This window comes from Hemicordylus capensis, chromosome 4 (genome assembly GCF_027244095.1).
Source record: "Hemicordylus capensis ecotype Gifberg chromosome 4, rHemCap1.1.pri, whole genome shotgun sequence".
NCBI lineage: Eukaryota > Metazoa > Chordata > Lepidosauria > Squamata > Cordylidae > Hemicordylus > Hemicordylus capensis.
In genome coordinates, this window is record NC_069660.1 from 151790598 (window position 1) to 151815284 (window position 24687).

General features: G+C 43.8%; 1 protein-coding gene across 3 annotated transcripts in view; it reads right to left on the minus strand.

Moving 5' to 3' along the window:
• SMG7 (SMG7 nonsense mediated mRNA decay factor) overlaps window positions 1–24687 on the minus strand; it is a 122041-nt gene that overhangs the window by 22826 nt on the left and 74528 nt on the right. For all 3 annotated transcript variants that reach the window (XM_053245812.1, XM_053245813.1, XM_053245814.1), the window contains 5 exons: window positions 23010–23129; window positions 18485–18923; window positions 12940–13084; window positions 11560–11948; window positions 9832–10206 (listed from right to left, as the gene is read on the minus strand). In XM_053245812.1, coding sequence (XP_053101787.1) covers window positions 9832–10206; window positions 11560–11948; window positions 12940–13084; window positions 18485–18923; window positions 23010–23129 — 1468 coding nt within the window. The remainder of the gene's footprint in view (window positions 1–9831; window positions 10207–11559; window positions 11949–12939; window positions 13085–18484; window positions 18924–23009; window positions 23130–24687) is intronic.

Here is a 24687-nt window from a genome sequence, read left to right on the forward strand (position 1 = left end):
CTAATAGAGTGGGGTGTACTATCTGGCCTCGATTTTGAGAAAGCTGATCTGTCCACTTGGGGAGACGTATGTACATGTTCATCGATAGTCTGAGTAGCTGTGTGAACCAAGGTTGCCTTGGCAACCACGGAGCTACCAAAATTACCCAAGTGTGTTCTTGTAATAGTTTGGCTATCACATGTGGGAGAAGTGGAGTTGGCGGATATGCATAGAATAAGCTCTTTCTCCACATAAATTGAAAGGCGACGCCCTTGGAATAATTGCCCTGTCCCATCCTGGAGCAATACACATTGCACTTCTTGTTGTGCTGTGTCACAAATAAATCTACTTCTGGGCGTCCCCACTTCGCAAACAGATCTTGCAGTATCTCCAAGTGCATCTCCCACTCGTGTTGATATAACACTGTTTCCCTGCTCAGCGAGTCCGTCAAACAGTTCAGGATGCCCTTGATGTGTATCGCTTGTAAGTGAATACCTCGAGGGATACACCAATTCCATATCTGGAGACTGAGGTTGCAGAGAGCTCGAGAAACTGTTCCACCCTGTTTGTTCATGTAGGCTATTGCTGTGGTGTTGTCTATCTGCAACTGGACCACAGTGTCTGATATAGTATCCTGCAAGGCTTGCAATGCCCGGAATGCTGCAAGTAGTTCGAGGAAATTGATATGTAACAGAGCCTCCTTCTGGGACCAGATGCCCTGCGCAGTCCAATCCCCCATGTGAGCTCCCCAGCCCCTCATGCAAGCGTCCGTTGTTAGCATGCACAATGGTACCAGAGTCTTGAACAGTACACGTCTCAGGAGATGAGTTGTCTTTGTCCACCAAAGCAATGTTAGCAGTATCTTTTTGGGTATCAACAGACGCCTGGACAGAGGATCGATCATGGGTAGGAATGAGCGAAGAAACCACAGTGGCAGAGTGCTCATCCTTAACTTTGCATATGGTACGGTGGTGGTGCAGGATGCCATCAAGCCCAGAAGTACTTGAATGGACCTTGCCGGCTGTGGTGGAGTTGAATGGAAATCGTATATCAGGGTGCATATGCATTGGTACCTCTCCTCTGGCAAATATGCCATCTGTTGTAGCATATCGAGGCATGCCCCGATATACTGAAGACTTCTCTCCGGTACTAAGTGCGACTTCTTCCAATTGATTTGGATACTCAAATCCGTCAACAACACTTTGACCACTTCTATGTCGTTGTGTAGTTGTTGCCTGGTTTTGGCTGTGAGGAGCCAGTCGTTGAGGAACAGGTAGACCGAGAGTCCTAGCACTCTGAGGTGAGTGACGATGACAGCCATGCACTTGGTGAAAACTCTTGGAGCTGTCGCCAGCCCGAAGGGTAGTACATTGTATTGAATAACCTGAGTTCCAAGGGTGGAGCAGAGATACTTTCAATGGCTCTGTTGTATGCCGACATGGAAACATGCATCCTTGAGGTCGAGCGTTGCAATCCATTGTTCCTCGTGGAGCAGCAGCAGGATGGCTTGCAACGTTGTCATCCAGAAGGTTTGTACTTTGATGTACTGATTGAGCCAGCGTAAGTCCATTATGGGGCGTATACCCCCGTCCCGCTTGGGTATTTGGAAGTATCGGGAATAAAATCCCGCATTGGCTTGAGCCCACTGCACTGGAGATATCGCCTCTTTGAGCAGTAACTGCTCCACCTCCTCCTGCAGAATTGGGAGTCTCTGGAGTGAGTTTTATGCCCATAAATGGGGGGAGCTCCTTGAACTCCAAAGCATAGCCGGTTGTAACTATTCTCAGGACCCACTGGTCTGATGTTATAAGGTGCCATGCTAGGGCACGGCTTGCCAGTTTGATGGTAATTCTGGCATGCGTCAAGTAGATGTTGTTCCTTGAGCACAAGTTGCTGCTGGTTTTGTGGGGTGATGGGACCATGATGTTGCTGGTCAGTGGGCTCTCCTGCCGATCAAAGTTGTTGTTTTGGCTATTGTGCCGCTTTGTTGCAGCCCTACTGGTTGTTCTTGTTCCTAGTCCAGAATTGGCGTCGGTTGTTGTTGTTGTTGTTATATATTTACACAGTCAGACAGGTGTTATTGACTGGTTTGTTTTATCCAGACATCAAGTCCTTCCCAAGGACCTAGAATGGCTGAATTTTATTGTCAATGTTGTTGCTGTTATAGATATCGTCGCAGAATACAGGCTGTTCCCAGTAAAGCTGCTTTTTGTAATTGGCTGATGGTGATTTCTGTGGCCCCTATGGTGTTGAGGTGCTCTTCAAGGTCTTTTGGAACTGCACCAAGGACGCCAATTACCACTGGGATTATTTTGGTCTTTTTCTGCCACAGCCTTTCAATTTCCATTTGTAGATCTTTGTATTTGGTGATTTTTTCTATTTCTTCTATTCTGCTATCTCCTGGTATTGCTATGTCAATTATTTTCACTTGTTTTTCTTTCTTCTCGACTACAGTGATATCTGGTGTATTGTGTGGCAGATGTTTGTCTGTTTGTAGTCGGAAGTCCCATAATATTTTTACATCTTCATTTTCTACAACTTTTTCAATTTTATGGTCCCACCAATTTTTGGCTACAGGTAGCCTGTATTTTTTGCAGATGTTCCAGTGTACCATCCTTGCTACCTTGTCATGCCTTTGTTTGTAGTCAGTCTGTGCGATCTTTTTACAACAGCTGATTAGGTGGTCCACTGTTTCATCTGCTTCTTTACAAAGGTGGCACTTGCTGTTTGTTGTGAATTTTTCTACTTTGGCTCTTATTGCATTTGTTCTTAGTGCCTGTTCTTGCGCAGCCAGTATTAAACCCTCTGTTTCTTTCTTCAAGTTGCCATTCTTAAGCCATTGCCAGGTCTTGGTGAAGTCTGATTTTCCACTTATATTTCCACCTTTTTAAGTGCATCTTCTTCACTGCCCATTATATATTCTTCAAGGCCTCTTTTCTCCTCCTCTACTGTTTGATGGACTTGCAGCATTCCTCTTCCACCTGAGCTGCGAGGGAGGTAGAGCCTATCTACATCACTGAGGGGATGCAGAGCATGATTGATGGTCATTATTTTCCTGGTCTTACGATCTAGTGTCTCTAGCTCTGCCTGGGTCCAGTCTATTATTCCTGCAGTGTATCTGATAACAGGTATAGCCCAGGTGTTTATGGCTTGTATGGTGTTCCTGCCATTGAGTTTGGACTTGAGGATTTTTCTAACTCTCCTGATGTATTCATTTCCAATTTTTCTTTTAACTTCAGTGTGTGCGATGTTATCAGCCTGGAGAATGCCCAAGTATTTGTTCTTCCAGGTTCTTGATGTTGCTTCCATTGGGCAGTTCTATTCCTTCTGTTTTTGTTATTTTCCCTCTGTTCATTATTAATGCAGCACACTTGTCTAGTCCAAACTCCATTGCTATATTGCTACTGAATATACAGACAGTGTTTAGCAGTGATTCGATTTCTGACTGGGACTTTCCATACAACTTCAGATCATCCATGTACAGCAGATGGTTGATTTGACTTGATGTTTTAGATGTTTGGTATCAGAGGCCTGTTTTGTTTAGTATTTGTGAAAGTGGGGTCATGGCGATTACAAACAACAGAGGGGATAGTGAGTCCCCTTGGAAAATGCCTCTTCTAATGCTAACCTGTCCAAGTGTCTCACCACTGATTGTTAACTGTGTACTCCACATGCTCATTGCTTTTTTTAATAAATATCTGAATGTTTTTGCTGACACCAGTTGTTTCTAAACATTTTAGTATCCATGTGTGAGGCAATGAATCGAAGGCCTTCTTGTAGTCAATCCATGCAACACTTAAATTTGTTTTTCTTCTCTTGCAGTTTTCTAAAATCATTTTGTCAATCAGCAGCTGGTCTTTTGTGCCTCTGGTGTTCAGACAATTTCCTTTCTGTTCAACTGGAAGCTGTTTGTTAGTTAATAAGTGTTGCATCACTTCATCTGCTATTATTCCAGTTAATAATTTGAACATGGTTGGCAGACAGGTTATCAGTCTATAATTACTTGGAACTGCACCTTTTGCTGGGTCTTTCATGATGAGATGAGTTTTCCCAGTTGTTAGCCATTGTTCAATATCACCTCCTTGCAAAATGTGATTGAACTGTTTTGATAGTTGTTTATGAAGGCTTGTTAGGTGTTTAAGCCAAAAGCCAAGCAGTTCATCGTCGCCTGGCGCAGTCCAATTTTTAATTTTCTTTGCTCTCTCACTTATTAATTCTGGTGTAATTAGATCTTGCATTTGTTGTTTACATTTTTTGACCTCTTTCATCCAGCCTGCTTTTTTATTATAATCTATTGGATTGTCCCATTATTTCCCCCAGAAATGCACTGTTTCTTCTTTATTTGGTGTTTCTAGGTTTCTTGCAGTTTCTCCTTCTATACTTTGGTAGAAACGTCTCTGGTTAAACTGGAATTGGAGATTCTGCCTGTGTTGTGTAATTCTGGCTTCATATCTGCTAATCTTCAGACACTGCTGTTATTTGCTGCTTTATTATTTCCAGGACTTCTCTAATTCTCCTTGAATCTAGGTGGTATTTTTGGATCAGATACTGTTTGGTGTTTTCATTCTTCAGCTTCTTGTCTTTCATATATTTCAATTTACTAGCATCTGATCTAAGCCTGGAGATTTTATTTTCTAATCTAATCTTCCATTTAGGTGATGTACTTCTTTCTTTTTTGACAGGTCCATTGATCTTATATCCGAGCTCTTGTGTTGTTATTGTTGCTGCACTGTACATTAGTTGGTTTGTTTCTTGCAAATTATTGGTTGTTATTTCTGCAAGTGCAGCATTGACATCTTTTAATACCTGAGCAAGTTGTTTTTTGGCAACTGTTTTTAGAGCTGGAAGTCGAACCCTGGTGGTTGTTTGGTTCATGTGCTCAGTTATTTTTTGCTTTAGTTCTTGTTGCTTTTCTGTTAAACGGCATTTGGGTTTTTGATGTGAAGGCAAAGGGGAGGTTGCCTGGTTTTGATTTTGAAACAGTTCAGCAGCAGCAGCAGCAGCAGCAGCAGCAGCAGCAGCAGCAGCAGCAGCAGCAGCAGCAGCAGCAACAATTATTATTATTATTATTATTATTATTATATACCACTCTTCCAAAAATGGCTCAGGGCGGTTTACACATAGAAATAAGAAATAAATAAAATGGAACCCTGTCCCCAAAGGGCTCACAATCTAAAAAGAAACATGAGATACACACCAACAACAGTCACTGGAGGTACTGTGCTGGGGGTGGATAGAGCCAGTTACTCTCGTTATAACACTGGTACGGTCACCAGTAGTCTTTCCGCTCAGACTGTCGCTAATAATTTTGTCGTCTCTGATAGGGTTGATAACGTTGGTTTGATTGGTATCTGGAGTTATTGTATCTTTGATTGGTAAAGGACCGCACTGTCAATTTTGATTTTTTCCACTCTTCCATGGTGGTATCCATGTCCTCCGAGAACAGACCTTTTCCTGCAAAGGGCAAATGCGCAACATGTTCCTTCATGTCAGGCTGAAGTTGAGTGGCCCTCAGCCATGCATGGCGGCGAAGTATGATTGAGGAGGTAAGAGTACGTGACTCAGCGATTCCACAAGATGTTTTGCGTTTGCCAACTGCTGCCTTGTAGTAGTAGTTGTGCGCTCAAACTTCTTGATGAATTCTGTGTGGTCAAGGGTTGACCGCTCATCATACAGTGCCTCCCACAGGGAGTGAGTGTATTTCACCTGGCATGCTATATAATTTGCAATTCGTATAGATAGGCATGCCGTCGAGTGCGCCTCTTCAGGAGGTCCAATTTAAGTCCTTTGTTGGATGGTGTCGAATGTCATTTGCTCCCTTTAGACGTAATTGCGCAATCTATTACCAATGAAATTGGCTTTGGATACCTAATTAAATATTCATTGCCTTCTTCTTGGATACAGTATAATACTTCCAAGCGCTTGGAGGTAGGAATAAGAACCTCCTCGGTAGGTAAGAACCTCCCAAGCAGATTTTGCTGCCCTGGAAATGTGGGGTAACATTGGTAGATATACAGGTTGCAGACTTGACATCTTGATCATCATGTTGTACACTGGGTCATCCAGGTCCAGTGACTTCTGTTGTATATCGAGACCTAGTACGCGAGCCATTTCAGCAACCTGTTGGTGATACCCTTTCATTTCCTCATTTGGGGAAATTGATGGAATGGCAGTGACATCATCCGTAGCGTCAGGTAATGCAGGATCTTCTGGGGCATCCGGTTCTGTATTGTCAGAAGAGTAGTTGTCACTCTCCTCATCTTCCTCTGCAAGGGTGAAGCAGGAGTAACAACCGTTGCCCGGCCAGTCCTGGTGTGTGGTATGGAGCCCAACTGAGGCTCTTCACGTCTTGGGAAGGTAGGGGTCGTTTGAAGCAAAACCGTTCTTTTGCTGCTAGTGCTGATTGTGGCAAAGTAGTCTGCAGAGAGACAGACTTCATCGTGATGATAGGACGTCTTGAATTTGGTGGCTCCCCAGCCTGAAGACAGACCATCCTGTGTGAAGTTGTTAAGAGCGGTAGTCTGAACTGCAGACTCCTTCAGTTGTTTCCGTGGGCTTGGCTGATTTCTTTCATTAAGCCATTCTTTGAAGAGTGAATACTCCTGAGGAGAGACAGTGTAAGTCTCTCGCCATTCGTCCTGAGGGAGGATACCTGTGGCAGGAGTAGTAGGCCCTGTGCAGGATGGCATCTTAGGGATGGGTGTCGAATCCCTGAAAGGTATGTGAAGATGGAAGTGTTTCCTTCCAACAGTAGCATGTGGTGAAGTGTGTCATCCGGGATGTCAGTGCAGTGTACAAGCTCTTCCCTATGATGTCTGTCCTTGGACTCGAGCTCAATGTCGGCGTCAAGGTTGGTGTCTTGAATTGCTATTGTGTCCAATCCATCTTCCTCGACGTCGAGTACGGTGTCATGGGTTCCCATAGACATGTTGGAAGCCATTGTGTATTCCTGTATTGGTGCTACTGAAGCCGTATCCGGGGCTGAATCCGCTGTCAGCGTCAGCATCGTGGGTTCCTTCGACTGTGATAAAGAGGCTAGCCTGCTCGTTGACGTCATGTCATTTGACGGCAACTTTCTCGACTTTGGCTGAGTCGACTTCGATTGAGCGCTTGGTACCGACATTGGGGACTGTCTCAGGGTGCGTGCCAGAGAGAGCGAAGCAGCCCGACGTCAAGGGCTCTGACAGGTTTGTGTTCGACGTCGAGAGCTTTGATAGACCTGAAGGCCCTATGGGGAAGGAGTATGCTCGGAGCCCGACTCCTTGCTAGTATGCTTATGCTTAGCCTTCTTTGTACGAGGCTCCTTTTCCGGTGCCAAAACCTTCCTCTTTGGGGCTGTTCCCGAGCCTTCTGGCTTCTTGAAAGCTTGGGTGCCCCCGACGTAGAACCCGTCGACGTCGAGGCTACTTTAGTAGTGGCCTTTGGATTAGATTAGGCCTTTGGACTGCATTTCAGCAGATCTCCACGCCGTGGTCTCTCGGCACTTAGGCAGCAGTGCCTGCTCTAACAATGCCACTTTAAGGCGGGCCGCTCAGTTCTTCAGAGTCTGCTTATTAAAGGTCGAGCAGACTGAGCACTGTGAAGTACTATGGGCCTCTCCTAAGCAAAATAGGAAAAGTTCATGCCCATCAGTGGAAGGAATCTTCCCACAGCACTCCCAGCACCTTTTAAATGTGGTTTTTCTCTCTCGTCTTATTCCGCTCGGTACTCATAGGAAAGCGACTGGGAGATTACTGTACTCTGAGGTATAGGTCCGTCGTCCGAGAGAAGTCCGTTGTCCGTTCCAAGTCATTGTCCTTTTCCAAAGCTGCTGCATACAAGTCCGCGTATGGGAAAGCGAAAGAGAAACCAATATCCGTTCCAGGTCCTCCCCCCCCCCCATTTTTTCTTTTTTAATCTGTCGCTGTATTTAAGGATTGTCCAAAAGAATTGTCAAAGTCCGTGCCAGTCGTCAACAAAGAAATATTTGAAAGGAATAATCTGAGGAGCACTAAAAACATTTCCGAAGATGTGAGCGCTAAGGCAGTCAACAAGAAACTGAGGAAAGGGATGCCTAACCACCGTTTAAGAAAGCTGCAGTCACGTGCTGCAGGCGGTTGGTGTCGTGAGGAACTAAAGAATTCTATCCGAAGTGTGGTCTGCGCAAGCGCAGAACCCAATCATTATGAGTGTCTGGAACCACTATCCAGATGAGAAGGTTTGCCTAGAGAAGAAAAAAAGGCTCTCTCTGGACCAGGATGCAAGACTAAGAGAAAAAGGCGGGGTTCTCCTTCCCAGGCTCTTAAAGCATCTGCCTTCTGGAGCCTATGGGAAGGAGCTTCTCATTTAGCTGCAGAGAAAACCAGCATCTTAAGAACATGTTATGGTTGGTCTTTATATCTAAATACATATAAACTAGGACTATACTGAATGTTCTCAAGCAGTCATGGCATTAAGAGGAAAATATTCTCTAAAAGGCCCACTAAAGCTTCTCTCTCACACACCTGTTTGGTGTTCACTGCCCTTTCAGCAGCAGCGTGTCACTTTTTAGCTTCTTACCTGCACCAGGCTTTTTCTTTCTTGCATTTTTCCAGCCAGTCAGGTGCAACATTCAGCATGTCGTCTGTGCCAAATAGCCAGTCCTATTTGACAGTGGCTTTGCTTGCTCTCACTGACCCTTTTGAGTGAGAGTCAAGCTTCCTGTACCATACTACTCTCTCTGGATGATCCAGGGGGATGGAGTGGGGAGAAAGGAGATGTGAAATGGGGCCATGCTTTAAACTGAACACATGCCAGGAGGAGGAAAAGGAATAAGGTTGCTGTTATGGCCACTGCTGACTGACTACTACTGTTCAGAAAATGCAGATGTTTCACTGCCTCCAGCTCCATCTTTTGTGCACTACTACTAGATGTTACAGAGAAGAGGAGGGAAGATTTGAAGTGGTACCAGGTCCAGTTTCTGGAAGTGTCTAGTTCTGCTTTCCAGCAAATTTGTTACATCCACCCAAGTTCCCTTTCACCTGGCCTTCAACATAGTGTGAAAACTCACTGGCTTCTGGGATGGGGGTAGTGGGAATTGGTTTATGCGCCATGTTTGTTTTGCTGGTTTATTTCTGGTTATGTACTGAGGATTTTAATTTGATTTCTCTCTGCTGTTTCCACTGCTTAAATTTTAGTTGCGTTTTGGTAGCTACCCTCCCTGCCTTTAAAGGGAGAGCGTTCCTGGCCACGCCATGAATGTAGCACTGGCTGGTATTTGCTCCCAAATGGGGTGGGGTGTGTGTCTTTGTGAGTGAAGCTGTGCCCCGTTCACAGCACGGCTATGAATGCTCTCCTTGCCTTTAAAGGCAGGGAGAGCAGCTCCCAGCCACACTGCGAATGAAGCACTGGCCAGTATTTCCTCTCAAACGGGGAACACAGCCCCATTTGCAAGTGAAGCTGCACACCCTGTGTCTGACGCAAGGAATGTGGCTGGGGCGCCAGGAGCAGCCCCTGATTGGCAGCAGCCAGGGTTCTTGGGTGGCTCCGCCCCTGTCTCCCATTTGCCCAATTATTCCCTCTAAAATTCATAGCCTGTGTATTTGGATCGAGCTATTTTGGCTCAGCCCTGATTTAAGCACTTTTACTTAAAGGGAGGGGGTATGTCTATCCTGGGCATGTGTATCTAATATCAGTCAAGGTGCAGAACCAGAAACATAGATACTCTTGAATGAGGTCTGAAACACAGAACATGGCAATGAGACACAGTGCCCTACCTGCCCTGATGCCCCATGAATCACCACAAAGTGCCACGGGCTAAATTAGTTTTGGGTACAGAGGACACTATTCTTCTCCACCTACACTCTGCCTTCATCAGCTAAGAAGCACATTTACCTCAAAACCCATCCTAGGCACTGGATCCTGCTCTGGGCGGAAGACTCCTTGCTGACGTTTCCCTCTGCGGTCCATATTAGCTTGCTGCTGTGCCATCACAACGCGGTTATCAGCCATGCCATAGGAGTCCCAGTAAAATTCTGGCACCTTGACCTCTGAGGGATTCTGGTTATATGGCTCCATGGGAAAAGGCTTCATTTTCTTTTCCAGAGGCTGCTGCTGTTGCAGAAGGGGAGGCTGCAATGACTGTTCAAACAGTTTTAGGGGGTCCTGGCTCTGAAGATAGTAGGGCTGCTTCACAGGCATGATCTTCCCCAATGGGCCTTGGACCTGAGGAGGGTTCCAGAGCTGCTTGGATGAGTCCACCTGGGAATACTAAGAACAGACACACCTGCATTCAGTATAACAATTTTTCAATTTAATCCTCAACAGCCTCTGAATAAGTGATCAGTTTAGGTTTCCAGCAACCAGATCAAAATAGCAAGTTACCTACTTTCTGGTATAGAAACTATTCAATAGAAGTGTTGTCACAGCTATGTTTTTCCAATAGAAAGTTCTCCATTTTCGAAAAATGCATTGTTTAATAAAAACTAGTAACATAATAAGCTGATACAATATCAAATAGGGCAGTTTCAAAGTTGTAACAATGTAATTTCTTGTGCTCCTAAAGGATTTTTTGGGTGTGCTAAAATAAAGGCATTGAAAACAATGTTTTTTCTTAAAAGTATTCCAATAATTTCCAAGCAAAGCTCTGAATTAACTAAACATTTAAACTACATTCAGTATACTTATTGGATCTCTCTCAACCTGCCTTCATGTATATCTATTTAGTAAACACAAAATGTCAGTCAAACATACTAAATTAGATCTATCACACACCAAAACGATCGGTTATGTTACAAATAAGTTCTACCTTGGGAACCAAATATATAACGCCAAACCAGCCAAATAATTTAGCATGGTAACAGTGCCCAAGTATAGAAGAATGTTCTTGTTGGCACGTTTTAATGTTCTCCCGTCAGCAGTTCTGGAGGGTAGGTTTAGGCAGATTCCTTATGAGGAACAGGTATGCCCATGTGGAGATGGAGCAGTCGAGTCCATAGCTCATGTTTTATTATACTGTACTTTTAATTGATATTCTCGTATTTCTCTCATAGCTCTTTTACTGCACATTGTGCATCACTGAACAGAGACTGCCAGCCTATTACTCTCAAAATAAAAACCAAGTTCTTAGACCTCATGATTATTCACATTCAGTGGGGAACACTGGAAAATATTTTAGCAGACAGAACCCGCCCCCTCCACACAAGGCATCGTGCTGAAGTTTGAGAAGCTGCATGCGCCCAAATTTCCTTGTGAATGCAAGTGCTAAGAACATCAGCCTAAATGTTCAACAGACTAGCCATCCCAGATTTAAAGAGAACTTTAGGGGACGTTTCCAAGAAGTTTAAAAAGATTAAGCAAGACATTGCGTCAGGTGCACTGGGACAGACAAAACGGAAGGGCTCCTACACTACTCTGCCCCCAACTATGCTCCTGCTTTGTCATTCCTGCTGTCTTCTCTCCTTCCATTCTGAAATATTGGTCCCTTTCAGCACTCTTCTGTGATCAAATAATGAATGCTCTAAACTTATACTTTTCCTGATCAGAATTTTGATTCAGGTCCACAGTCTGATCGAGGCCCAACTCTGGGTCTGCTAGCATTTCCCACTCCTGCTTAAAGCTCACCTGCTGGAATCCAGAGTGATGTGGAGGGCTCTTCCCCAAAGCCTGCACAGCTTTTGTAGGAGACTGTTGTTGCTGCTGCTGGGCCAGAGCCTGGACTTGTAACTGGCTTGCAGACTGTGCTGTTGCCTGAGCTGGTAAGGATGCAAGCGGCTGTTGAGAAGAGGATGGTGGCTGCTGAGGTCCCTGGTTCATTGGGCCTGGTCCAGAGGGCCGCTGCTGGCTGTAAGGAATGTGGGATTGCTTCCCAGCTTGCACCTGGTTTCCTGCAGGTGCGTGAGCTGCAGGCTGAAGAAAGGTTCCTGGGACAGAAACGCCTCCTGGGAAAGTGTATCCCGAGCTCATAGAGAAAGCCACAGGAGGAGGAATAACGTAGGCTGGAGGTGGAAAGCCTTCACACAAACACAAACACAAACCAATCAAATACATAATCATGCATTTAAAAACAAGAAGCCACTTTCTAAAGCAGAGCATAGGAAGCTGCCTTGTACCGAGTCATCTTCTACTCCCTCTGGGAATGCCCCGGGCCAGACAACGAGTTGTTTTTTGGCTCCCTCTACTGACCCCACCTTTTAAAGAGGATTTCATTTTGCAGATTCAAGGGACTCCTCCAGGGTTTCTCCAGTTCAGTAAACCATTTTTTCTCTCCCAGCAGGAAGAGGGAACATGAGAGCCTGCAGCCCCATGAGACAAGCCCAGCATACTCTTGGCAATGTCTTTTAAAGGGTTTTGCCTGCATATATATGTTGACAAGATTATTGTTCTACATATAAGAAATTGAGAGCCACTTTGCATATCACTTTTTCCACAGAAAATAACTACACCCCTTCAAATTGTCTGGAAATACGAACATTTTACAAAAATATTATCCTTCCTGTATTTTCTTCCTGCAGAGGAGAGTGTACATGTGCAAGGCTACCTCATTTTAACAAAAAGCAACTGGCACTTTAGAGGATACAGGTGGACCTCATTCTACACAGTCCTGGCATCCATGGTATCATGTATCCGTGGTTGAGCCACGTGCACCCGGCCTCAGTATATGCAGGGTAAAAAAGGGTTAAATTTGGGCTATCCACAGTTTCTAGGGGGGCAGAAATGACCCCAGAGGTCATTTCTAGACACCATCTTGCTTATCTGATCCATTTTATTTCTTGCCTTTTAAAAAGTTGGTGCAAATGGGGCAGGCATTTACTGGACAAACAGACCTGCAAAGGATGGTGTTGTATGTTATTTCACCAATTTTTGCCTCAATTGTTTTGCCCTTTTTTGTCCTCCAGGAACCTAACCCCGCAATTGCCATTGACTTAAGGTCTTGTTATCCATGGAAATTGGCGGAAACTGAACCCCTGCAGATAACTAGGACCACCTGTATGTGGTTTTTACCTGGCCGGCTGGGAAGAGGAGGGAAAGCTCCTGGGTGATGGATGGGTATGAACTGGGAGTTGCTGGCTTGATTTGGAGACTGATTTACTGGTGTTTTCCTGGCTTCAGACACTGGAGTCTTCCTCAGTTCAGTCTGAGATTTTACCTAAGACAACAAACCATTCAAACATTTATTTTTGCTTACTTCTCCCCATCTTAAAAAGAGATAGGCCCATCTTTATTGCATGACCACTGGTCAATACAAAGAACAGCATTATAAGAACTAGGGACAAAGTAAACATCAGAACCACATAAATATAAAACAGGGTTAAAATAACTACAAATTAAGTACTGTCATTCTATACCTGCTGTCTTACTCATTCCTATCTAAAACCTATCATTGTTATCTTTGAAATGTGTATTTCCACCCCGACTCCAGATTTACTGTATTACTGCATAACAAAAACAAGAAGCATCCCAGTTTCAACACACTAGAAGCCATATCAAAATCAACAGCATCCAAATACAGAGAATTGCATGTTAACAGAGAGCAACATCCAAGTAATACTTGTGTGAATGAAAGATGTTCTACTTGTACAAGGGGAAGGGGAGTGATTTTTGGTGATCCTCTCCTCCTTCTGCCTGTGCTCCTGAGAATCCTCCCCAAACCCAGGGATATACTGTGGGTGGCACAGAGGGCTGAAGAGGGAAAGGGAGACCTGCTAAAACTCTTATTACCTTATGCAAGTGGAATGACTCCCATTCATGTAAGATGTTCAGCATGTTAATCTAACATTCATTAGATGTTGCCCACAGTATTTTTAAATAGTGACTCATTTTCCAACATATATCCTACTGCTCTCCCCTACCACACACACACTTCTTTGAGGTTTCAACCATTTCTATCTAGAAAAAATATGCCTGTGCAAGAAATGAAAGCAGGCTTGCATACTCCTCTTAACTTTCATTAGTTTGGAAAAATCCACTCTGTGTAGAGGCCAGTTTTAGTGAGAGATCACATTCAAACATCAATAATAACTGCCTTGCCTCTGAGCATGCTCGATGCCCATAAGCTGAATGTAATATTTGCATTACCCAAATGACCAGTTAGGTGGATCTTCTAGAAAATTCTGAATTGGAAAAATGAAGGATTTTTTCAGAAAAAGGTCCCATGTTGTAAATTGATTGGAATATATTTAGCATGTGTGATTTACAACTTTAAAAAAAATGTATGCCATATTCATTTTACTCACTGTACACATCTCAGAAAATGCTCCAATAGGTAATAGTATTGGGATTTAAATATTAGGAAAGAAATTTAACAAAGCAGACTAAATGTTATTTAACTGTTATTTTCAAGCAAATATGTTTTTATTTGAGTGCTTGTAAATATTTTACAACACAATGATTCAATAGCTCATCTTTCTCATACAAGGAGTGAATTTTAAGAAAAGAATGAAGGCAATGAAAACTAGGCCTATGCACATACGACGATACCAGGTTCAATCAAATATTAAAATGTTGGTTAAAGAAAACTGGTGTAGTGCTTGCTTGCTGGGGGATTACCTTGGACACCTACACGCCCCCAATTTTGCATGTGCAGCCCTTACAATCGGGTCAGGAGCTGGCTTGGAAATGTATCCAACCTGCTTTTGAAGGTCTTCAGGCATGAAATCAGGGGTGGGGTGAGGAAAGCCAAACCCCTAGGAAGTACCCATGGTCCCAGTGGGTACTCCCTGGGGGGGGGGTTGGCTCCCCATCTCATAAATTGCAATTTTGCACCTGCAGCCCTTCAAAAGCAAGTCAGGAACATCTTGGGCATACATGGTCTCCAAGCCAGCTGTGCATGTGCTGTTGAAGGGCTGGTGCAGTGGGTGCTTGCTGGGGAGGGGCTACCTTGGGCCCTCCCCAACACCAGATTTTGCCCTTGCAGCCCTTAAAATCAGGCCACGAACTGGCTTGGAGACCATGTGTCTGCTTTAGACCCGATCTCCCCCACAGTTTTTCCGATATCCAAATATTGGATAATTCCAATGATATAGGCTTCCGTATATCAGATTGGAATTATAGCTGATAGCATCAGATACTGGGGATATTGGACAAGATCCAGTATACCAGATTTGATATTGCACAGGCCTATTAAACCATGAACACAGTTTTGGCATGCCCAAAGAGCTTTGCATAAAAGAGTGATTTCCTAGGTATAGTAATCTGAAGAGTAAGCTGAAATTTTGGAACTGCCCTACCTGATTAGTACTATATCCATTCGTTATATTACTGGTTAATTTTATAGAAATATGCTTTTGGCATTGAAATTTTTCCAGAAAATAGTATAGTAGAGGAATTTTTCTCACCCCTTTTCACTGTACACAATCAACGTAGTTAGGGGCTGTGTATGTTGGACTCTTATGCTTATAGATCCCATGCAAATTTTACATCCAACTTGAAGATGCCCAGTGTGTCAAGAGACAGGCCAGATATGCACAGTGGATGAGCATGATTCTGCTTCCCTACTGCACATAGCTGCTACAAAACCTATATAAGTAAGGCCTTAATAAAATTAGTGCCCAGTACTTACTGCTTTGTTTTAGTACAAGCCCCATTATTCTAACCATCCACTGCCACTTCAAACCTGCTTAAAACATGATGGATTTCTTACATGGAAATAGTCTTTAATATTACATTTTTCTAAGCCACTTAGCCAACAAATAGCAGAATCAAGTGGCCGAACAAGAGAATTTGAAGATTAAGGAAGAATGACAAGGGTTCTTAGCTAGAGATTAAACACCACACTCAGATACAAGAGGAAAGCTAAATCATTTAAGATTAATGCTAAGCTTATGCCAGTCTCTGTTGCACATAATATACCTTGCTAAGAATATTTCTTCCTTGAAGACATAGGTACGATTGGGTCCATTTAGTGATAGTGGAAGTACAGCATACCTTAGTTATACTATAACCTATAGTATCAGCTGGTATCAGCAATAAAAGCTGTGTCAACCATTCACTTATTAGAAATATTTACAACTCATTTCAGAGAACACTGTGCTTTGTTAGGTCTCTTTCCAAACCAAGCACAAATTTTTAAAACAGTTTTTAATACCACTATCTGATAAACAATTCCAATTAAGCAATTATGCTCACCAATACCCAAATTTTCTGTTAAAAAAATGTCTTGCAAGTTCTTCAGATACACATTCTAAAAATCCAATATACAGACTATGGGACACACACTACACAAAATTCTTTTAAAGATATCTAAAGTGTTCTTGTGATCCATTTACAAGCCAAATTTACAAACAATATAGTCTCGATTACAGCCTTGAAATCTAGTTTCCACAAAATCTAGCAGACCACAGTTTTTATTAGGGTATCTGCACGCACAAACCAATGCAAGTTATTTATGGCAAACATTAATAACCTGAAATAAGCCTCTTCTAGTTCACAGAAACTTCCTTGCCTGGTTGTCTGGAGAGACTTCTTATTCACTTCCAGCAAGCAGGTGAATAAGAATTCTCTGCAGACAACCACTCACCTCCAGTGGGTAGGCAAGTAATAGTTTACAAGTTCACTTAATTTCTGTTATGTTCACTTCAACCTTTCCTTAAAAGAGCCTGAAAATTCAAGTCATTTTAAAAGATTAGTCAAATCTTGAGCAGAGTTCAGACATCATGCAGAGCCAGGACTAAATTCTAGTTTCACACAATATCTCCATGCCATACATGAGAAGGAAGGATTCTACTTTGGATCTTGGTTTATCTGCAATACATCCAATATAATCCCAGTTTATTTACAAACTCTGGCTAGCATAAGACAGGATAACCCAATTCAGTAATAACATCTTGATTTTTAAAAAGATGGCACATCTTTAAAAACAAAGACAGCAGATACGTAGGACCAGTTCACTAGTTACACTGTTACTAATGAGCCACATGTACAGAAGGGTTTCTATGTCTGTAGTTGTCACTTTCAGGCACCTACAGCAAGAGAGAGTCCTTATCTTGCTTCACACTCTGCTCCTGTGAAGGAAAAAGCTGCTCACTGAGCAAAGAGTCACCTGCTAACTGAGCAGAAAGGCACCTTTTAAAGTGGCAATTTTCTTATTTTTAGCGAGGGAAGAGCAATTTGACCTATCCAACCCCAGCACAGCATCCCTCTAGTGGCTGTTTCTGGTGTCAACCTTATGTTTATTTTTAGATTGTGAGCCCTTTGTGAACAGGGGACCATCTTATTTATACAGGTGAAACTCGGAAAATTAGAATATCATGCAAAAGTCCATTAATTTCAGTAATGCAAATTAAAAGGTGAAACTGATATATGAGACAGACGCATTACATGCAAAGCGAGATAAGTCAAGCCTTAATTTGTTATAATTGTGATGATCATGGCGTACAGCTAATGAAAACCCCAAATCCACAATCTCAGAAAATTAGAATATTACATGGAACCAAGAAGACAAGGATTGAAGAATAGAACAATATTGGACCTCTGAAAAGTATACAGTGTACTGTGCTTGATTGGCCAGCAAACTCGCCTGACCTGACCCCATAGAGAATCTATGGGGCATTGCCAAGAGAAGGATGAGAGACATGAGACCAAACAATGCAGAATTGCTGAAGGTCGCTAATGAAGCATCCTGGTCTTCCAGAATACCTCATCAGTGCCACAGGCTGATAGCATCCATGCCACGCCGCATTGAGGCAGTAATTGCTGCAAAAGGGGCCCAAACCAAGTACTGAATACATATGCATGCTTATACTTTTCAGAGGTCCGATATTGTTCTATTCTTCAATCCTTGTCTTCTTGGTTCCATGTAATATTCTAATTTTCTGAGATTGTGGATTTGGGGTTTTCATGAGCTGTACGCCATGATCATCACAATTATAACAAATTAAGGCTTGACTTATCTTGCTTTGCATGTAATGCGTCTGTCTCATATATCAGTTTCACCTTTTAATTTGCATTACTGAAATTAATGGACTTTTGCACGATATTCTAATTTTCCAAGTTTCACCTGTATATTGTTTATTTTTCTATGAGAACTACTTTGAGAACTTTGGTTGAATAGCAGTATATTAAAAAATTGTAGTAGTAGTAGGAGTACACTCACCTTTCTCCATTTCACTTCTCAAATGAAGCAAGAACACCCAGGACCAGAGAAGAGAGAAGGAAAAACAGCTATTTCTTTGTTCCCTCTGACCAGAAAAATGAGGTGGTATTGTGAGAATAGAGCACCTTAAGTGGCACAGTGGGGGAATGCTTGAATAACAGAAAGTTGACGGTTCCAATACCTGCTGATATGTTTCCCAGACTATGCTGAAAGGCATCGTCTTATACTGTGTGGGAGGAGGCAATGGTAAACCCCTCCTGTACTCTACCAAAGAAAACCACAGGGCTCTGTGGGCGCCAGGAGTCGAAATCGACTTGACAGCACACTTTACCTTATTGTGAGGTTAACAGTGTAGAGATCCTCTCCTTGCTGCAAGTGCAGCATTATCCAACATAAGCGACTGCATCAAATATTTCTCAGGGATAACACCTCTACTTTCCATGTACAAAGCCTTACCTGTACTGCCACATTCTGCTTCCCTGCTTCCTGCATCTTTTCCATGCCACATTTCTTGGTCTCATTCTTCCTCTTGTTGTTGTTGTCCTTCTTCCCATCAATTTTATTGGCTGTTATTCCTTTGCTATAATCCCTTCTTTCCCTACCCACTTCCTTAGCTAGATAGCTTCGGCCTTGCTCTCTGTTTACCTCTCGTGGTTTAATGTTCTCTTTGAATGTCACCATTGGCTTATCTCCTGTGTCACAGTTGCTGCTCAGATTTCGACCTGTTGACAACACTGACTTAAGTCCTGGGCTCCCGTCTGCAAACTGTGGCTCTGTAAGGGGTGCTTCCTGCAGAACAAGATTCTGTTTGGCTTCACTATGCTCATCAAGTAATAATTCTGGGATCTCTGTCAAAAACAGGAGTTTCCCGACCTCATTTTCACACTGGATCAGCCTTTAAACAGAAAAACAAAAAGAAGTGAATTCATATTAGTGATCACTTCTTAAGAAGTTGTAAAACAACAATATATAAAACAACAAACATACAGTTTTCTGAATGTCAGGCAGGGTTCCTATAACTCAGAGGGAAACGATCTATAGCACAGCCTGGATACTCACCTGACATCCTTCAGGTCATAAGCTCAAGACCTAATGAGAGCTTGAGTCCTGCCATCTGCTGCCTAATAAACTGTATTATGCTACTTCAGCTCAGTTTTCAAACTTGTAGCTGAGCACATGAACCCAGCTCATTGTCACTGCTAATGTTGGTGGTCTGCTCGACTGCAACACACAGAAGGCTACTTTTCACCTGAACTGTTTTGTAAGCCACACCTCACAGTGCTTTGATAAGTTTCCCCAATTACCCTATCCTTTAAAACACTGACATTCTGTACTTTCAATGCATTAAGGACAGCCATCCTGGATCAGGCTCAAGGCACATCTAGTCCGGCATCCTGTTTCACACAGTGGCCCATCAGATGTCTCTGAGAAGCCCATAGGCAGTAAGTGAGAGTTTGCCCCCTCTCCTGCCATTGCTCCCCTGAAACTGGTATTTAGCGGAATCTTGCCTTTAAATAAGCTGGAGGTGGCCTATAGCCACCAGACTAGTAGCTATTGATAGACCTGTCCTCCATGACTTTGTCTAAGCCCCTTTTAAAGCCATCCAAGCTAGTGGCCATCACCACATCCTGTGGCAGAGAACTCCATAAGCTAATCATGCACTGTGTGAAAAAGTACTTCCTTTTGTCGGTCCTAATTTCCTGACCTCCAGTTTCATAAGATGACCCCTGGTTCTAGGGTTGTGAGAGAGGGAGAACAATTTCTCTGTCCACTCTCTCTACTCCATGCTTAATTTTATACACCTCTATCATGTCTCCCCATAGTTGCCTCTTTTCCAAACTAAAGAGCTCCAGATGCTGTAGCTTTGCCTCATAAGGAAGGTGCTCCAGGCCACCGATCATCTTGGTAGCCCTCTTCTGCACCTTTTCCAGTTCTACAATGTCCTCCTTAAGATATGGTGACCAGAACTGAACGCAGTACTCCAAATGTGGCCAGACCATAGATTTGTATAAGGGCATTATAACGCTAGCATGTTTATTTTCAACCCCCTTCCTAATGGTCCCTAGCATGGAACTGGCCTTTTTATAGGTGCCGCGCACTGAGTCAACACTTTCCACAAGCTGCCTACCATGACCTCAAGATCTCTCTCCTGGCCAGTCACTGACAGTTCAGATCCCATCAGCGTACTTGTGAAGTTGGGATTTTTTGCCCCCAAAATGCATCACTTTACACTTGCTAACACTTAACCGCATTTGCCATTTTGACGCCCACTTCCTCTGTTTGGAGAGAACTTTTGGAGCACCTCACAATCGGTTTTGGATTTCACTACCCTGAATAATTTACTGTCATCTGCAAATCTGGTCACTTTGCTACTTACCCCAACTTCCAGATCATTTGCGAACAAGTTAAAGAGCACTGGTCCCAATATAGATCCTTGGGGGACCCCACTTCTTACTTCCTTCCATTGTGAAAACTGTCCATTTTTTCCTACCTTGTTTCCTGTCCTTCAGCCAGTTACCAATCCACATGTGAACCTGTCTCCTTATCCATTAAAGTGTCTAAACTTAACTGTTGCAGAGGTAAAGCTAAATCAGGTTAATACAATATTGTGGTACACAGTATGCTGGACTTGAAGCAGGCAATAGGGATGTGCATGGTCCGGACCGGCACCGAGGGGGGGTCTACCTTTAAGGGCAGGGGGATAGAACATACCCCTCCCGCCGCTCTTCCCCCTCTGGCGCTACAGTTTCAAGCGAAGTTTTTGGGGCGGCAGCGTTCCTCGCTGCCGCCCCTGCCCCCGTCGCTGCCTGGAAGTCTCCGTAATAGCAGCACACGTGTGTGCGTGGCGGCGCGCGCGCCTGTCGCCGCCGTGCACACGCGCGCCGCCTACGTCACACGCAGCGTGCATGTGATGTAGGCGGCGCGTGCGCGCACGACGGCACGCACGCATGTGTGCTGCTATTACGGAGACTTCCAGGCGACGACGGGGGCAGGGGCGGCAGCAAGGAACGCTGCCGCTCCAAAAACTTCGCTTGAAACTGCAGCGCCGGAGGGGGAAGAGCGGCGGGAGGGGTAAGTTCTACCCCCCCGCCCTTAAAGGTAGACCGCCCCTCGGTGCCGGACCGGTTCGGAGGCCTCCAACATGGCCTCCGGACCGGTTCGTGCACATCCCTAGCAGGCAAGCCTGGGTTCAAACCCTGGCTCAAACCTAAACATCCATTTGGCAAACCTGGGCATGTCAGTATTATTATTATTTATTCAATTTCTATACCACCCTTCCAAAAATGGCTCAGGGCAGTTTACACAGAGAAACAACAAACAAATAAGATGGAACCCTGTCCCCAAAGGACTCACAGTCTAAAAAGAAACATCAGATAGACACCAGCAACAGTCACTGGAGGTACTGTGCTGGGGGTGGATAGGGCCAGTTACTGAGTATATCTGAGCAGCTGCTTTGGACCTAACAATGAATGCTAGTTAAGATAGATACTCGGTGGGATACTGTATTCTTGAAGATGCCCATAAAGTGCAACAACAAATCAGTTTATCTGGGGATGCCTTTAATGTAAGGGCTGAAAATCAAAGAATCTTATTATAAGGATGATACTGATTGTCACCTAGGAAGAAATATACAGGGCAAAATGGAAAGTTTTCAAGGACTATTCTGAGAGTTAACACACTGGAGGTGTTTAAAGAATATTTTCAAAACCAGGAAATGAAACAATCTGACTTCTTTGTCACTGAAAAACACTATTTGAAGCACAGAGTAGTTACATGACTGCCTTCTACCCAACTGTGGCATTATTTTGTTCAGGAGAACCCACACTAGCAGAACTCAATTAATTAATTAGCAGATCTCCACCCATTGAGATCATCAGGAGAGGTCCATCTGCAGTTACCACCGGCTCGTTTGGTGGCTTCTCGGGGACTGGCTTCTCTGCTGCTGGCCCAAAACTTTGGAACACACTCCCAGCTGAAATAAGAGCCTCCCCATCTCTGACAACTGTTAAAAAGTCTTTAAAGATGCATTTATTCACCCAGGCTTTTAACTAAATCTTGTTTTAATAGTTTTGACATTGTTTAAAATATCTTAATGTTTGAATTGTTTTTGTGTTTTAACTTTTGCTGTATCATCTAGTTTGTTTTAACTGGTGTTTTAATTTTTGTCATTATTTATTTTAATGTTTTAACTTTTTCTGATGGTTTGTTTGCTTTGTTGTAAATGGCCTAGGGACGTGAGTTTTGGGTGGTATAAAAATATGCTAAAACAAACAAACAAAATCCATATCCTATCTAAACACAGCATAATACTAACTCTGACAAAGGCCATGTTTTTCAGTTCTCATGGCTTAAGTCCACATATCAAGATTTTTCAATCGCCAAGTCAGTTTTCATTTTGAAAAGGATTCCTGGATACAGCTACCTACAGTGAGCATCATACCTCATTATTAATAAATAAATAAAATAACATAAAATAAATAAATAAATAAAATACCTTGGCAGTAAAGCATCTGCTTTACATGCACTAGGGCCTAGCTTCAATCCCCAACATCTCCAATTAAAAGATCTCAAGTAGCAGGGCTGGCAACCTGAGATGGTGAAGAGCTGATGCTAGTCAAAGTAAGCAATACTAGGAACAATAGTGTGACTCAGCATAAAGGCCTCATGTACATTATGTTACCAATGTCAAATTAAAATGTACACGTTAACTACAGCCTTGCAAACTTCAGGTTGATTTCTAATGCTGACTTGAATGAACACGTTTCCACACCCTTAAAATTGATTCCCCCTGCCAAGTGCCTAATATACTCTCTCACACTGCTTTCACAGTGTTAAATATAATGTCCTATGACACATCTTCATTTCAGCTTGAACCATACTCAACACCTCTCATTATCAACAAGTAGCAACACCACCAAGTAGCAAAGAAAACCAGCATGCAGAGAAGGGTGAGAGATGACGCCAGCAGCTGTACAGATACCTTGGCTGGTTGTCAGCAATCCATTTGCCTGTGAAAACCAGGCGCTGTTGCCGTATTTGCCGATGCTGCCCTTCTTTGTCTCCTGTAATCCCCTGGTGTCCTTTGGAGAAATCCAAGTTCCTAAATTGTTGACATAAATGAAGGAAAGGAAGGTCAAGCTATAAGCCAGGTACAAGAGACATATGGGACAAATGCAAGTTGATGCATTCAATTCTACTGAAAAGGATCTCATTTTCAGTATCGAATTAGACATACTGAACTTGCAAAGATTTGAATTATATTTTAGGTTAGTTCTACTGTAGTGTTATGCAGATGAATGCCTATGCATTTCATAACACATTAAAGGAAAAACAGGAGTTGCAAGCAGTGCTGCACTTGAGGCAAATATCAATGAGCAGTCCCCCCCTACTCCCGCTGGCCTCACCCCCCAGTGGGAAGTGGCACTGCCGCTGCCCATCCTCTGCCCCACCAGCCCAGGCACCACACATCTTCCACCTTGCTGCTGACTTCAGCTGCTGCAGTGTGCTGCCGCCACCTGTTTGCACAGCACAAGGCAACATGGAATGTTCCTCCAGCAGCACTGTCCTGCTGCGTCTGCACCAGTTCCCTCCCTCCCTCTTTGGAGATAGAGCGGGCAAGTTTGATGCTCTGAGAGGGTAGGGAGGAAGAACATGCACTGACACGAGCTTAACACTGTGGCAAGGAGCAGAAGCCAGCCCCAGCACTCCCCCACTCTCCCTCCCCTCCAAGCACCAGATCTGTCCACTTTGTCTCTAGAGACGTTTGGTGCTTGAGGTGGGCGGCGGGGGTGGGGTGGGGGGTGGACGGGGATGAGAGAATGAGCTGGTGTTGGTTCAGCAGTGCAGAGCAGAGGCCAGTTGGTGCAGCTGGAGACACATTTCATGCTGCCTCATTCCATGCAGTCGGTCAGCTGAGACCAGCGGAGGAGGGGGGACAGCACCTGAGTCAGCAAGTGGGGGGGGGGAGCCCAGCAAAAAGACAGGGGTGGGGGAAGTGACTGGAGAGGGTGGCAGCAGCACAGTCAAGGCAGAAGAAATGGCAACAGGCAAGACAGACAATGCCAGTGGTGGGGATTGGGGCAGCACGCTCACACTGGTCACCCCATGGTGCATTCACCACCAGACACTGTCACCAAACCCGACCCTACGAGGAGCCATGACTGGTAGCAAGGTGCTTCACAACACGCACTCTTTAAAAAGTGACAAGATCTCTATGCCCCAATCCTAAACCTGTTTGCTTCCAGGTAAGTACGTTTAGCATTGCATTATAAGGGCCAGGTCAGGCAATAACCTGTCTCCAGGGTTTTACTTAGCAGCAGATCAGGAACATGCTTTGGGCTCTCATATTCTCTAACCCGTCCCTTCACTTCTATCAATCAGCCAGGGAGACTTCCATGTATTCAATAAGATCTCCTTGACCTTACAAGACAGAATACAAATCTTTTGGGTTCATTCAGTAGTTTCTCCCCATGATGAGGAGACTAAGGGAAGGAATGCATGAACACAAGTTTGCTTTTCATCTGCCCTTAGGTAGAACCCCATCTGAATAGTGCCAGAGGTTCAAAAATGCTTTAAATCTAGATCTAGAAAGATCTAAAGACAGACTTCTTAAGAACCACCCAAGCATATTTGCTTAGCATAATTTCCTTCTGCTCAGC